This window comes from Ursus arctos, unplaced genomic scaffold, assembly GCF_023065955.2.
Source record: "Ursus arctos isolate Adak ecotype North America unplaced genomic scaffold, UrsArc2.0 scaffold_29, whole genome shotgun sequence".
NCBI lineage: Eukaryota > Metazoa > Chordata > Mammalia > Carnivora > Ursidae > Ursus > Ursus arctos.
Genome location: NW_026622974.1, coordinates 8,361,185 through 8,378,712, shown reverse-complemented (window position 1 = coordinate 8,378,712; position 17,528 = coordinate 8,361,185). Strand labels below are relative to the sequence as shown.

The 17,528-nt window shown below is 34.2% G+C and overlaps 1 protein-coding gene across 1 annotated transcript in view; it reads right to left on the bottom strand.

The window, feature by feature from the left end:
• Positions 1–17,528, bottom strand: part of CD2AP (CD2 associated protein) — a 121,009-nt gene that overhangs the window by 65,594 nt on the left and 37,887 nt on the right. The window contains exon 3 of the mRNA XM_026507290.4: positions 5,254–5,407. Coding sequence (XP_026363075.1) covers positions 5,254–5,407 — 154 coding nt within the window. The remainder of the gene's footprint in view (positions 1–5,253; positions 5,408–17,528) is intronic.

Genomic DNA, 17,528 nt, shown 5'->3' with positions numbered 1-17,528 from the left:
TTCTATTCTGCTCAGAGTGCACTTCAAAGAAAATCCTATCATTTGATAATCTTAGGCCTTTAAAAAAATGTAGCTTGCTTCTTTATAATGAATATGAATATCTTTTAAATGATTTAAAGTAGATAAAAAGTATTAATTAGCCCCCCTGCACGCAAGCATATCAATTAACTTTGAGGAGCCTAGTTATATCATAACCAAAAACTTCAAGTTTGTGGGGTTTTTTTCCCTGCTTACACTAAGCATAATACACCAGAATGTTTTCCAGAGTAGTTTACAAAATTATTTGCAAATAATTTTTCCCCTAAAGGAAAGAGCTACATTGGATAAAAAAATATCTGAACAGCCCCTATTATTACTACAAAATATGAGCAATTTTTATTTAAAAAAGAAAAATTTTTCATGATTCCATATTTAAATATGGTTTACTCATAAGGTGAAGTGACTGCCTATTTGAACTCGTCTATTAATTGTGAGCACAATGAAAGGGAATTTTGAGATTTTTTTACATTCTAAATGGCACATACAATATCTGCTCATACGTATTAGTCCAAAGTATTTACCGAATTTCTACAATATATCAGAACCTCTGCTAAGCACAAAATAGTATGTACAAGAAGACTACTCAATAAAAGGATGTCTGAATATAAGCCAATTTTTAAAATAACTATAACCAGTATTTTATCACAAGCAACCTCTATATAGCTTTTCAGATCTACAAAGAAATAAGAAAATTTATCAAATTGATGTTTTGTAAGTAAAGTTATTGATAAGAAAGAACATAAAGGAGGTACAGCAAAAGCAGGGATATATTTCCAGGCCTTTTATGTACCAGTACTATTCTAAATCCTTCACAAATATCTTCCCACAACAGATAATAAAGCTTGTTGTCATCATTATTTCCCCATGAGAAAACAGGAACCTGTCCAAGACCCTAGAGCTAAAAAGAGGCAAAACTAGAATTATACCAACATATGACTCTTGAGCCTTTTATCTTTCCACTTTACCAATGCTGCCTCCTTTACAGATTACAAAGTGCCTTAACACAGCTGATGAATCTAGTCCTGCCAGATCCTTACTACCTATAAATACCATGTACTTGCTTATCTCCATGGGTCTTCTTCCAAAGGCAGCAATTCTACCTGTAATGTTATACTCCCCAATCTTCATGTGAATGAGATGTCTTACCTAAGAAAGGCTTAAAATATGCCTTGCTTGACAACACAGTACAGAACTGCCCCTTTAATCATAGCTGCATACTTTATACATCTCTAATATGGTTTGTAATAGTATAAACACTGTAATAATAATCACAAACATTTATTGAGCACTTCTAATATTTACTTGACGTGTTGGTACCTCTAAAACCTATGACATAATTATTACTATCACCTCTGTTTCAGAGTAACTTGATGTTTTCCCCTGTTAGACTGCAAGTTTTTAATCATTATCCATACCCAGTTTTATTTGGCAGATTTGATTGCCCACATTAACACTGTTCTCATGGTCTTCAAATTCACAGATAGTAAAGCATTCAGCACATCAATGCTGAACAATTTTCAAAAAAAAAACTTCAAAATAATATTTTGTATATTTTGGAAAAAAAATTCTGTAAAATTTTACACTCAGTAAAGCTACTTCCTATTTTTCCTACTGAAACAGAAAATCCTAAGTTTTCAAATGTAGGTCCATCAAGAATAGCAAATATTTTCATGGCTCTGAAAAATAGACCTAAATATTCAGATCAAACAGAGCTCTTAAATTATGGAACCATTTCTCATTTAAGATTACAATTTTCAATCTCCCCATCAAATACAAAATGAAGACCATACCACATTCAAAAGATGAATGCTAAAATTTCACAGACAGCAGCAAAACGATTCCTGATCCATTTTCTAATGTCAAGATTTTTTTTGTCAATTTATGTCTCCAGTAAGCAAAGAAAATAATCAAATAATAAAAACAATCATTGCTATATGCCTGAATCATCCTTAAATTTTTTTTCTTATCCTCAGCAATAAAAAATCTCATACTGCTTAGACCATTAATTGAAAGATTCAAGCTGTTCAAAGACTCTAGCTCTACTGCTGATATACTGCTTGATTAAAACAATCAAAATCTTAGAAGATATCATCATCACCATCATAAAGAAAGAACTCACGTGATTAGGAATGAGATATCTTGTCACAATATACTTTCAACTGATTCAGTTAAAGAAGTATTTTATATATATACAGATATAAAGACTGTGAAAAATGCTAACAGCAAACTTAAAGCGTTTAAAATATTCATTGCACAATTATCCCTTCAACTTTTCTATAAGATTTATAGAAAATAGAAGAACACCCTGCCCCATTCATTTGAGAAGCTGCAGCTGGAGAGGAGTCAGTTCAGAGTCTTTTTTCCCTTCTGAGTCAAAATATTTTAAGATTAAAGAGCAGAGCCTGAGCTAATATGCCCCTATTTTTTAAAATGTACGCTGTAAAAATGTATAGTCAGTGGCCATATTTTGATGGTATTTTGAATTTTCATTATTTTCTTTAGCGCTGACTCAGAATCATCAGGAGGCATACTATTTGCTACCAGTTGTTTTCTAGAGATGAAACAATGAAGACTGGCATTCTGGTCAACTAATTTTTCATGCAGCAACATCAATTCTGTAGCAACTACTACTAGTGATCTACCAGTATCAATTTCAATGTATCTTTTACATTCAAAATAATTATTAACTAGATAAAAACCACTTCTGCATGAGTTTCCACTAATAAGAAAAGTTACAAGCACTAATATCTTCCCTCAGGTATAGTTAGGGTAGATTCACATCTGGCATCAATTTTTTCCAAATGCAAAGTGAAATATCTACTAATATTCCACACTGAATGGAATACAGAGTTGTGATGCTGAAACATGTCAATTATTTACTAAGTAATTTTACTCTACAATATTATCTCTGTGCCTGATTTTATAAGGGTTTCAGCAGCGATGTGACTTGGACCAGTTTTTGCTATGAGATGTGCAAATTTTTCTCTTCTATAACTTAAGCAACTTATAGTAATTGTCCTGGAAAATATTATTCTGTGCTCACTCTAAAAAATACCTGTTTGTTTTATCACAGTTATTATGGTTAACTTACACACAAAGGCAAAAGTTTCAATGGCTTTGTGACCAGACTTCACAAAAAAGTCTACACTTTTTTGGCTTGGGAGACTAGAGAAAAATAGCTAACAAGCCCAGTTTTCAGATACCTACCACCACAGTATGTATGAGAAACTCTCTTTTTAAGTTGCTTAAACAAAAATTCAATACACATGCAGATTCACTTATCTTGGCATACAGAGATTAAAACTGAACATTCACATTGCTGTGATTATATCAACTTTTACAATTCTTTTTTATTATTATTACTGGATAGTAGTATTCACTAGTATTTAATAGTACAATAAACAACCTTTAGAATAACTGGTCTATTTTGTGAATTAAGGATATGATACAAACAATAACCCCCCCCAAAAAAAAAAATCAGATAAAAAAAAAAAAAACCTTAGCTTGCTTTTCCTGGAAAATCAATCTGAACGCAAAAACAACCTGCATCCTGTTTTACATGTTAGCTAGCACCAAATGACCAATTTAGTCCTTGCAGCACATGCACTTAAAACAAGTTATGGAGGATCCTCAGGAAAAAGTCTAAGCCTCCTGGCACCAACTACATAACGGTTTTTCCTTTTACAAGAAAAAGAATTATGACCAGTGTTCTTGAGGAAGGTAAAATTGAGTGTGTCCCTTCTTATTAGGAGACAAAATGAATAAAATAATCATAACCTTAAAGTCCTTTGTCTAGTCTCTACTTAAGAAAACTGTCCCTTTATAGCTCAGTAAAACTAAAGAAAGTGGTAAATGGATTTTATAATAGACAGAGGTCATAAGTAACTCTCCAGTGGGCCTAAAAATTCTCCTGTGCACAAAAATTCCATATAGAGGTTCACCTGTAGGATATGAAATAATCTCAGTAATCTGTCCCCCAGTCTCTAAAAGAGAGTCTGAGCGTCCAGGACAATTAAAACTATTAAAACTGTTCACCTTCAGGCAGCAGTCTGAAAGCAGTATGGGTAATATCTAAATATTGTTTGTACAATGAATTTACTGGGAAACAACACAGAATCCTTTAATTGGTCTTATTATCATGAAATCTTTTTCATTTTTATGAAAATGTTTTCATTTTATGAAAATAATCGAAGGATGATAGTACCCAGAAAGTAAATGTTTCCCCCAAATTCCACAGACAGTAGCACAGAAGAGGCAAGATATTAAGGAGACTCTGTAAAAATCATAAATAGTCTTATATTTGTAAAATGTATATAAACAAAATTTCTTTACTGTAAACCACTAGGTACCACAAGGGATTTGCAGACCATGATATCAAAGACACTGATCTAAGATAAATGTGGTTAAATACTCATTTAGTACTTATTAACTCAAATTAATCATAGTAATCAGTATTCAGTCTCTCAAGGGGCTTCAGGTCTTATTATGTGAAAATACTATCTGCTCCCATAAATGCTGTATTTTGTACATGTTTAATGTTTAATACTTTAATAACAGTCTTTCCCAATACTGTAAGCTTTTCGAAAAGCAAAACTACCTGTCTTTTTTACCCCTTTCTCACCAGCAGCAAAATAAAGCTCAAGAGATTAAATGATCTAAGGTCCTAAGATGGACTCAAATTCACATCTGATTTCAAATGTGGTGCTTTCCCTCTATGCTAAAATGTTCTAACATATTTATAGAGTACTAAATACCTAAAAGGACTCTGCTGGGACAATCACCTCGGAAAACTGAATGTCTATGTTAGATGTCTAACCAATGAAGAAAACATACTATCAAAATGCATGCATCTATACTGCTTAAATATGAGCAGACATCTTAGCATAAAATAAATTTTATTTATGGTATAAATATATAAATGGTATTAAAATAAATTTAAGGCAAAGCATCAACTATTCAACAGAACCTGTAAGGCTAATAAGAAAACAAAGCCTCATATTTTAATTTCTAATTCCCATAAATAATTCCAGCAGGTCATGCTCAATTATTTTATGAAGAATGACTACAAGGGCCAATAACTAGTAACACGTGAATATGTAGGAAGTTTCTGCAGTCCGCTACAAAACGTTAAGCTAATTTTTCTTCACATAACTTATGAACAGTTATAAAACATCCTTTACTTTGATTTAAACAGGAAAGAAATTATTTACATACTCTTCTTAATGTTTTTGGTTTGTGGATGTGGTTGAATTCCTCCAGCTGGAAGTCCATAGGTGCTTATTCGTTGTACAAGACTTGCTACATTCCCATGTCTTTCCCGTTTAATGGGCAAACTGTCATCCTTGGATTCTGTCTCTCTCTTAATTTCCTATAAAAGGGGAAATCAATAAATAGGTAAATTAAGTTGTATTTTATTAAATTAAATCCTCAAATGTAAAATACCCAACAACAGGTACAGTGATTATTATATAAAACATGACAGCAAATTTTTCTCTGCCCCCACATACCTAAAGAATACAACACACTTTGGTAACAGTGACTTATGAGTCTAAGTCTTACCAGAATTGGAGACAGAGGTAAAGAAAGCCAGGCTGAAACACCATCTCCACCCCAAGATACAAAGAAACTCTGAGATATATAAACAATGAAACAAACAATAATTCTAAATCAGGGTAGGCAAACTTTTTCTATAAAGGGCCAGATAGTAAAATATTTTAGAATTTGTGGGCCATATAATCTCTACTCGAAAAATGAACCCTACCATTTGTAGTGCAAAAGCAGTTAAATACTTAAATGAATGAACACAGCTATGCTCCAAAAAATTTTATTTATGGACATTAAAATTTCAATTTCATATAATTTTTACATGACAGTAAATGTTGTTCTTCTGATTTCTTCCAACTATTTATAATATTCTTAACTAGCACTGTCAGCTCATGGGTGTTATAAAAACAGGTGATGTTCAGATTTGGCCTGTGGGCTATAGTTTGCTGAGCCCTGTTCTAAGTCATAGGTCTAACAGAAGATATGCAAACCTTCATGAAAAGAAGGGGTGCCTGGATGGCTCAGTGCGTTGAGCATCCAAATCTTAACTTCAGCTCAGGTTGTGATCTCATGGTCATGGGGTCGAGCCCCAAGTCTGGCTTGAATCTGCTTGAGATTCTCTCTACCTCCCCCTCTGCCCCTCCCCTTGTTTGTTCGCACTCTCTCTCTCTTTCTCTCTCTCTCTAAAATAAATAAATAAATAAATAAATAAATAAATAAATAAATCTTTTTTAAAAAAACCTTCATGAAAAGAAGTATGAAATTAAAACAAGACAAACGGGAAGTCATACCATGTTCAGTGATTAAAAGTTCAATTATTTTAAGGATATCGATTCTCCCTAAAATTGATGCAATGATGCAATGCAATCCCAACAACTGTACCACAGATTTGGGAGAGCAATAAACCGGTTTTAAATTTGCATAGACCAAAATACCAAGAACAGCCAGAATACTTCAGGGAAAACAAAGTGAGGGGGCTTTTCTTTTTAATAAGATATAAAGAAAAGCTATATGATACTATAAATTAGACAGTGTGGTACTGGCATAAAAACAGACATAGCAATAAATGAAACAAAACAGTCCATAAACAGAAAAGCTTGACTTAGACAAAAAGCAAAGAAAAACATATGATGTTCATAAAACTAATGTTCCATATTTAGGGGGTTGGGAGAAAACTGGATTCCTACCTCAAACATTTGATAATAAAATTTAAATATTTCTGTTCATTAAAAGTAACCATTATAAAAGCAAATCACTAACCAGAAGATATTTTCCACATACAAGGTTAACAAAGAATTTGTATCTCTAGGTGTTTACATCTACCACAAGGTTAACCAGTTGTTACTCTCTAGCTGGTAGGATTTCAGACAATTTTCACTTCTTTATACTGTTCAGAATTGTTTCATGTTTGTTTTGTTTTTAACAATTGTATCATCTTACAATGAGAAAAAAGGCTTTTCATTTTGGGAGAACTATTACATTGGTCAAGAACTGTGAAAAGTCATTAAAGTATAAACCATGGAAAATACAAACTATTTCACAAAATGGGCTGCTTCATTTTTACTGGTAATGCACTTAAGGAAAAATACTCCAATTTGCTATTAACACATGGGATATCAACATCTGAAAACCTCACAGTTTTCAGACTGCACTAAGTATTTTTCAAACTAATAAAAGCATAAAATCTTTGTAAAGAACGGTACTTACCACTTCAACATGCTAAAAAGTGTTCATTTTGAATTCTTCTGTCTCATGAGCTGCCCACATTTTAAAAAACTGAAAGTCATATCTCTGAGAGCTACTGTCTTCTAATACAGGGACCAAGAACTTGGCTTGACATTCAAATTTTGTTCCTCTGGAAAGTAACTCCAATTTGACCAAATGTGATTAAGAGTACAGGTTCAGGAGACAGAAAACCTGGGTATAAATCTTGATTCTATCCTGTTCAATGGCTATGTAACTTTGGATATTTGTGTTACCTTTTAATAAAAATTTACCACATGAATTAGTAGGATATATTGAGACAATGCTTCTTGTTTCTAAAAAAAAAAAAAAAAAAAAAAAAAAACTAGAACGTATTGCTCATGACCTAGAAACATTTTAAGGACCTTCAATATTCTCAGAGACATAATCATATCTAAGAATATTAGATATAATAAATCTTCTGAGGGCACAAAACATAAAAGGAAAGGGGGAATGTAAATTAGAAATATATAGTCTACCCTGAATAAAGACGACTCAGGTTTACAACCTCCCAAATACATAGTGCCAAGTAAGATGTTTAATCGCAAGCACCAAGCAACCTCATCTAGTAAACCTGCAAATGAAGTTTGCTTTGAGCTCCACCTCCTCTTCCTCTGGAACCTCTTCCTGCTACAATCTACCACCAGATACACTCACTCACCAACCACAGTGCCTCCAAATTCCTCTTTGGGCTATTCTCTTCAACAGCAAACCTGACTGACTGCTATGAAGCGTTACTCAAGTGTCCAGTGTCTCTCCCTTCTTCTGCCCTTTACTTCCTTTTACCTAATCAGTCAGTAAATAAACTATCAACATAGTAGTATCTACTTTCTACCAACTTCACTTCCTTCCCTAACTTTGAAAATGACTCCAGGAAATCCAGTAAAAAAGAATCCTCACTTGGAGAGTATCATGTACTGACAACGAACTCAGAAAAATTTTGAATTTCGGCCTACAAATGAGAAAAACCTCCTACAAAATAGGTAATATCAATGCAAAACTGGCCAAGAAAAAGACAATGTGGATAATCTCCATATAAATAAAATGCAACTACACTAATTTGTTTCATACATAAGGAGTAAGAAGAGGCAATTTAGAGGGAGGTAAGAAAGATAAGCAAATGAGAGGGAGCTAAAAAGTTTGGAAAGGATATAGTTATTCTTCATCTATTAAGATAATCAAAGACACTTAACTCTGCACTAACCAAAAACAACTTAAAAGATGATCAATCACATTCACAAACCACTTCTTCATGTTTTAATATATCTTCATAATATAATAATTCAGTTATCTAATTATAGCCAGTGCATGATCATAATCTGAAAAAAGAAAGCAATTAATTTTCATATCACAGCATTAAATAAACATCACAAAGAATAATAAAAACCAGATTAAAGGGCAAAACAGTCTTTTTTTGTTTCTCAAATGAAAGAAGTCATCCTAAACTGAGTCAGTTCTTCTTATGCTAATTAAAATTTAAGGAATACACTTATAACATTAAGGATTTCCAAAAGTGTTATGTAAAACTAGAAGCTCCAACTTTACAGAAACATAAATCAGAAAATATGAAAAAGTGATATTACTAAAGATGTATGAATATAAGCAGAATTAAATGTTTATTTCATATGTCCACTGTTTTAGCTTTGGCTATATCCATTAGACCCACACTTGAAAAATGAGGTTTTCAACCTAACAAAAATGGTTTACCCTATTCCTAAAGTTTTTATTTTGTTTTTTAGAAGTAATAATATATAAGGAATCGTCTACCTCAAGTCATTCGATTTTCATTTTTATGTCTAAATTAAATCAGAGAGTAGCAAAACACCTTCAAGTCCAAAGTGAAAGGACCAAAAGGAGAAAATCTCCTTAACGTGAAATCAGTACATACATTCTGAGTGCCGGCATATCAAAACCATGAGGGAAAACAGTAACAGATATAACAGGACTATTTTGAAAGTTTCTAAATTTATTCTCTCCCCCAAATATGCTGTTCTCCACATAACTGCTGTCTCTCCAACTTGGACAAAGGGCCTTCCTATTGCAACTGCCCCTCCCCCATTGGAAAAGGCAAAAGTAGGAAAAGAGAGAGAAAAAGTTATGTACATTCATTGTCAATGGAATCCTACTCCTTTCTCTTTTTCCATCACAAGAATGTTAATAAGAGCCAAGTGAAATAGAGTGGGAAAAACACTAAATAAAGAACTCAGACATACTATACTGGTTGAAAACACCCCAGTAATTTATAATGGTCACATTTTTCATACTAGTCATATGGATTTAAAAATCCTATTTGTGCTTCGTTCTAGGAGGAAGAGATTACGGCAGGCAATGAGGGCTAATATATCTACAACTCAACAGACATCAGACCTACAGGGAGATCCTTCTCCCAAAGCTGCTAGGCTCCTTAAGGCCAGAGATAACATTATCAAGCAGGCAATGAATGCTGATCCAAAAAGGAAGATCAGAAAATAATCCCAGAAGCCCAGTTTCTGCCACTCACACTTTCCAGGCTTCAATTATTTCTACAATTTGAAATATCTTAGCAGAAACAAAATTTATTAACTCGTTAAGGGGAAAAAATCAGAATTTAACTTTCCAGGTAGGTAAACATTAACATGATTTATATAGTGATGTCTTAAATTTAAATTTATGGTTTAAATATAGGATATAAAAGGGGAAGAGGATACCAATGATTCAGTTAAAAAGATTTTTCTATAGATAAGAGTCTGTACAATATCTACCATATTCCTAAATGTGGAAGGAGGTTGGAGGAGAGTTATAAGGAAAGAAATGTACTTTTCACAATAGCCACTTCATAGTCCCTGAATTTTGTTTCAACATGTATTATTTCAGTGATTTTTTTTAATAAAAAATTTGATGTGCTCACAAACAACAGTGCTACAATGCAGTTTGTTTCAGAGCATTGGAATCTCAGTTGTATGAACACACATTACTACATCTAAATCCTTACACATCTTTTCTAGCATTACCTGTACTAAACACTTCCTTTAACGCAGTGAATACGGCCTACATAGGATTCAAAATATTATAAAAAATATCCCAAGTCACAGAACAAGTTGCTCTTAATCAGAGTGTATACTCAATGTTTTACAGTATGTAACAAAATACGTACTACAATGTATCATAAGTAACTACATACAACTTTGACGTTTTATCTACTGTTTTTATTGTAATTCCCAATAAGTAAAGTTGTCTTCCATTTTATTCTGAGATCTACAGTTGTTTTCTCATCTAATGTGTTTCAAATAATAAAAGAAATCAACACACTTTTTAAAAGTTTTTAAACACACTTAAAGACTTAATGTCTGCTTAACCATTTAACCCATGGAATATAGACATAAAATGACGAACATCCTTAAATGCAAGATAAGTTGTCAAACTCCCTATTTAAAAAAAAAAAAAAAAAGATTCAATGAGGGGTGCCTGGGTGGCTCAGTCAGTTAAGTGTCTACCTTCCGCTCAGGTCATGATCCTGGGGGCCTGGGATCAACTCCTGCATGGGGCTCCCTGCTCAGCAGGGAATTTGCTTCTCCCTCTCCCTCTGCTGCTGCTCACTCGCTCTGTCAATTAGTAAATTAAAAAAAAAAAAAAAAAAAACTTAAAAAAATTCAGTGATTTAAATCTTTTTCTAAATGAGAAAAAAACTGCTAGAAATTTAAGTCAAAATAAAGAAAAAAATACACCAGCTTCCAAAAATACTTAAATGTTAATAACTTGTTTCCTTGTTCCTTATTATATCAAAAAGTCTGAAACACTTTATCAAGCTCTGAGAACTCTTCAAAAGGGATCAAAATTTCATTTTAAACTTAAAAAGATAGGAAAAACCATTTACTGACATCTGAGACATCTATGAATATAACCACTTATATTTTAAAGTAAAACTATCATAACATCATGTAATAACCTATAATACCATCAGTATAAAGCTCACAAGAAAGCTAAATCAAAGCTCACAAATTAACATCCCTTATCCACACTGTCCTGCTAATATAATATTCTTTAAGTACAACTAATAAACATATTTGTTAATTTCTTTTAATATCTTATTTCACTGATATTTTTCTGCTTTTCTTAAGAAAAACTAGCTATTACTACACCATTTCTCAAAGGAGAAGTTCCTTCTACATAGTGAGTTTTTAGACCATTAAGGAAATGCCTTTCAATCTCTATTAAAATGCATAACCATCTATCTGATGGTTACCAGACGAGGGGGGTTTGGGAGTAATGGGTCAAATAGGCGATGGAGATTAAGAAGTGCATTTGTCTGGTGATGAGCACAAGGAGATGTATGAAACTGTTATTTTACTATGTTGTATATCTGAAACTAATAGAACACTGTATGTTAATTAACCAGAATTATAATAAAAACTTTTAAAAAATGCATCACAATCTAGATGTCCCTCATGGAAAGATGGAACAGATAAACTGTTTCCTTATTCTTCCCACTAATTACAATTAAAAACTTTAGACATTACCTATTAAAAATAAACAAATACAATATTCTGAAAAGTGGAGAAAAGAAGATAGACCAGCCAAGACAGCCCAGGTTCCTCAGAACCTGGTTAGTGAGTTCACTAGGTTTTCTTTTTGCCTCATATTCTAGACTGAGTACTGGAGAAACCAGCAACTGTTATCACCATGAGAGGAGAGGAAAAAAGCTCCAAGGAAAGCCTGCTCTCTCCAGCAGAAGGACCAAGAAAAGGGTAACCGTTGGTAACCTAGCAAGACCAAAACCAATCTGCTGAAGTCAAATAATACAGAGAGAAAAAAAAATCAAACTAGCAGGGAGCCTAGACTTCTACCCTCACCAGGCTGTAACCAGACCACCCACTCATGACCACTACACCATTTTTCCAGCCAGGCTGGTGTCAGAGAAGGCCAAGTGGAGAGCCAGGACTCTCCTACCCACCAGGTGGGAATGAGCCCCCTTCTCTCTGTCAGTGGAGGCCACAAGGCAGCGCTAAGGGGGATTTTCATTAAGGGGGATTCAATGGAGGACTACTGAGCCTCAACTCCTACCCCACTCAGCAGTAACATGGAGCTCCTTCCTCTCCAAGTGTCAAGAGAGACAGAGTGGGAAACTGGACTTGGAAGTAACTCATTTTTTCTTTTTTCAGCACAGGTTCTCTCTTTAGTAAAATACAGTTTAAAAGTAGATCCAAGGTCCTCAACCAATGTTATGATTTTTTAAAAATATTTTTACCGCCAGTACTTCTACCAGGACATGAACACAAATCCTCAGCTTTTAATAACATGTCCAGACAAATGTTGGCTTTCTCTCCTTTCTCAATAATAAAACAACTTTCCAAAGGCATTTTAGTTGAGCCCCTTTATCTTCTTAGAACACCTTTTCCACTCCAAAGGGCTTAACAAAAAAAAAAAAAAAAGAAAAAAAAATCATTTCCACCAGATCACTTGTGATCTACATCCTGACTCCAAAGGCCATGTTCCTTTCCTAATGCCATGCTGTCTTCTTGACACAGCTCTAGGAGAGCAGTTGGCAACCACAACTAACACAGTAAGCCTACTTTCCTCTAATTTCAAGATCCTTCTCAAAGAGAATTCATTCCTTACCTCCTCTGCACCCTTCTGGGTTTTTCTGGCCAAACAACCTCAGAGATCCTACCCTAGAATGCCCAAATTAAAGTATTAAACACCATTTTCCAACTCCCACAACTCTTTTTCCTTTCAAAGCACTCCATGACTATCAGAATTATCATCTTATTGATTCAATTTTTTCATGTTTGTCTTCCCCTCACCATTAGAAAATAAACTCATAAAGGTAAGTGAACTTATCTGTTTTACCCACCATTGTGTCCCCAGCATCTATAAAAAGTCCTAACACATAGGAAGAACCTCGGTAAATATTTGAACAAATACGGCAAACAGAAAAGAATAAAAAAATGGAGAGGCAGGGTATGGGGAGGATATGCCACAGTACTGCCACTGATCTTACCAAAACAGCTCAACACAAAGTGCCGGGGAAATCTGGTTTCTCTCTTTTTTTTTTTTTAAGATTTATTTCAGAGAGAGAGGGCACAAGCACACGAGTGGGGGAGGAGCAGACAGAGAGGGAGAGAATCTCAAGCCAATTCCCCGCTGAGCAGGAAGCCCAGAGTGGGGCTCAATCTCAGGACCCTGAGATCATGACCTGAGCAGAAACCAAGAGTCAGCCACTTAACCAACTGAGCCAGCCAGGCGCCCCGGAAATCTGGTTTCTTATCAGGGATACTGAAGAGTCCCATTATCCAAAAAGAACTGAAAACCCTGCTATAACTACTGCAAGAAAAGACATGTGGTTGATGAAAACTACAGGCTTCAAAGACAGCTTACTGAGAAGTATCCCTTACTTGGTGCTAAAGTTGATGTTAATCTTACTTGCAATAAAGAAAGCTCTTATTTTACTTATATTTAACATAACTCACCAGCTGTACTACATGAAATTCTGTACGAAAGCATGTATTCCTTGTGCTATGCCACCCCTGAGATTTTAATGTTGTTATTATATATTCTTAATGATAACATTGGGCCTTCTATTTTCCTTATTAAACCTTGTTTTTCAGCATCATTTCTAGGGATGGAGGCAGTAGAAAAACGTGAATGAAACTGATTCCATTTTATAAAGTTACCTACAGATAATTTTACATGAACATTGCAAGTTCTGCTTCATTTTCCACATATCTCATTATTTGTACATTCTCTGCATGTTTCCATTCCATCTTCAGTCTTTGCAATGCCCTCATGTCGAATCTCAAGTTTAGTTTTGGGGAAAAAAAGGTTGTTTCCATAAAATTGCATTTTGAGGAAGCAGTTTGAATTTTCTTCTTAAAGGGTCAATGCTAAAGGTTATCAAAAGCAATTAATTTTGTAATTCTAACATCTTTCAACTATGCTGATGCTACTGGAGAATTTCAAGGGCTAAGATTCATATCACTTTGTCTTTAGATTCTTAAAAGCAGAGAATGTTACAAAATGATCACATTTCTCCAATAACCAGCACATAATATATAAAATAACATTTCTCATCTAAAAAAAAGGCTGACATTTGCCTATCACAGAGCTATCAACTACCAAGTCCTTGGCCCACCAACTATTACCAGTATGACTTTGAGCATAAATGACATATTCCCTGTCTAACTTTCAAAGATGTCAGAATAAAGTAAGAAAATGTAAGGGAACTTGTGAAGTCTTAACACAAATAAGAGGTATTATGCCTATTAACAATCCCTTTGTTTTCATTCTCACTGCACAACTCAGATCTCCATTACTATACTTTATAGCCTCAACTCTCTCAACTTTCATAAAACCTTTCCTTCTAAGATTAATCCATTAAAGTATTCTATCTTCCCTCGCCTGTCTCTAAAACCTCTGTGATTTCCCTAGTATCTTTTAAATAGTTAATACCTTTACATGATACTCAAAATGAATGGTACCACTGGCTTTAATCCATACTTTTAGCCTTAAATCCCATCATACACACCCCCACAGAAAAACTTTCATTCAAACAAAGTAGTCCATTATTTTTACCACAAAACACTTTGCGCTTTGCCAGACACAGAGCACACCAATTATTCATCTAACTTCCTATCTTTAAAGACCAAGTCAAGTGTTACTTTCAACATCTTTTCTGAAAAATATTTTTCCAAGATCCTTTAGCACCCATCATCTTTATCACACATTTGACGTTCAGCCAATAATGCACTGCAATTTATCCTGTTTTCATGCTGTTATCTCCCCCAATAAAATAAGTTGCGGGAACTCTTCTCACCACACCCCAAAATAATTCAGACAATTACTAAGCATTTGTTTAATGGAGGAGTGTTTACTTTGTTTCATCTCAATTACAAAGACCCAATATGCCAAATACCAACAAGTCACAGCACTGCTACTGAATCTCAAAGTTTACACGAACAAATAAATCAGACACTTGACTCTCTCTACTTTAGTCCAAAACACTGAAGTTGAGAATGAGGAAAGATCTGAAAAACTAGCAAGTTTCTTCCCAATTTGGGCTCAATTCTTAAATATTACAAATCTGTGAGGAAAGAGTAAACTATTCAATATTTTTTATGTGAAAAAAAATTTAATTACTGCCTAACTCACATCTGTACAAAAAGTAAAGCAAGACTGATGACTTATATTGAAAAACCAAAACTTTAATGATAATATAGAATATCTTTAAAACCTCCCTGCTCCCAAGTTATACTTAGACAAGCCATAAAAAGCACTTACTAAAAAGAAAAGACACATAAGCAGAAGGAAGACAAAGGACTAGCATTCATAATACAGAATTCACAGTATTCACAATAAGAAGTACTACAATGAGAATGAGCAAGAACTCAATAAAAATGGACAGAAATATCTGGACAAGCTAGACACAAGAAAAGAAGTTTAAATGGCCAATAAATGTGAAAAGATGCCTAACTTCCCTCATAATCACAAAAATGAAACACTGAAACACGTAGTTGTTACTGTAGATCTATAGGATTAGAAAGAAAAGGAAAAGAAAATCTGATGGTATCAAATGTTTATAGCAACATGGAAGAAAGAAACTCTTTTATACTGGTAGGAATTTAAATTGGTGTAATTATTGAGAAATTAGACAATGTCTAATACAGCTGAATATGTGTGCATACCCTAGGATGCAGCAAATTCTCAGCAATGCATACAACCTACAAAAGGATATTCATTGAAGCATTGTTTTCAATAGCTAAAAAATGAAAACTAGACCTATTTTACCTCATAAAATGTGGTAAAGATCCAGAATGGAATACTACAGGACCGTGTAATCTCTACTGTGAAACTACATGTACATTCCTAAACGTCTGATCTTCTGGGGGAAAAAGAAAATCATACACACTAAAATACCACTGATTATGTGAAAACTAAATCAAACACTAAAATACCAGTGATTATGCAAAAAAAAAAAAAAAAGTGTAGGGTTTGGGACATACCAATTTAGACCTATGCAACTGTGGAAACAGAGCCCTGAAAATGAAAATAAAAATAAGTAACAATAACTGAAACCTTAGAAAATGTACAATAAGTGGGTAATAACTTAAGACTCCCCAAGCAGATGACAGGTGAATTCCTCCACAGCTATTAAAAACGCGCAGAAACAATAAAGTAGAAAGGCTGGTTTATGGATGTTAAGATAGTGCAGAGAGAAGAGGAGGTAAGCACCAGGAGTTAAAAAATAGAACTTTTTATGCTAGGACTGTCAACTTTGAGGAAAATACCCAGGTACAGATGATCACCTTAACAACAACAACAAAAAAAGGTTTCACTTAGGGGTGCCTCAGTTGGTCAAGCACCTGACTCTTGGTTTCAGCTCGGGTCAGAATCTGAAATCAAGCCCTGCATCAGGCTCCCTGCTCAGCCTCGAGTCGGCTTGTCCCTCTCTCTCTGCTCCTCCCCTAACACACTCTCACAGGCAAGGTCTCAGTCTCTCTCATTCTCTCTCTGGAATAAATAAATAAAATCTTAAAAAAAAAAAAAAAAGATTTAACTTAAAAGCTAAAAGAACTCCTGTTTACACAAGCAGCCAAGATGAGAGCCTCTCCCATTCTTACTGAAATTATAATTCTACACTCTTTATCACAGCTCCCTTTACCTAGAAAATAACACAACTTTCCCATTGTCCTGACATCATTCCTCTATTTACCATTTTTTTAAAGATTTATTTATTTATTTGAAAGGGAGAGCACAAGTACAAGCTTGTGTGCAACTGGGTGGAGGGGCAGAGGTAAAACTCTTCAAGCCAACTCCCTGCTGAGTGCAGAGCTCCACTTGGGACTCGATCCCACAACCCATGAGATCATAACCTGAGTGGAAACCAAGAGTCGGACACTCAACCCACTGAGCCACCCAGGCGCCCCTCTTTACCAACCATTTGTGAGCTAACTACACAGTGTTATAAAAATATGTTGTAGGCAAAGTGACTATGTTATGTATCACATTGAAACCCATATTAAGTTTTACAAAGCCACAACCTAACAATTATGCCCATGTCTAAATCCTACAAAATACTATTTGTTCATGCACAGGTAAATATGTATAAAACTATGTATTATAAGGATACATATAATTTCAGAATATGGAGTTTGGAAGGAGAAAGAAATGATAAGGAGGTAACAAAACTCAATTTTATTTGTAATGTTCTACAATGAAAGTAATACTCT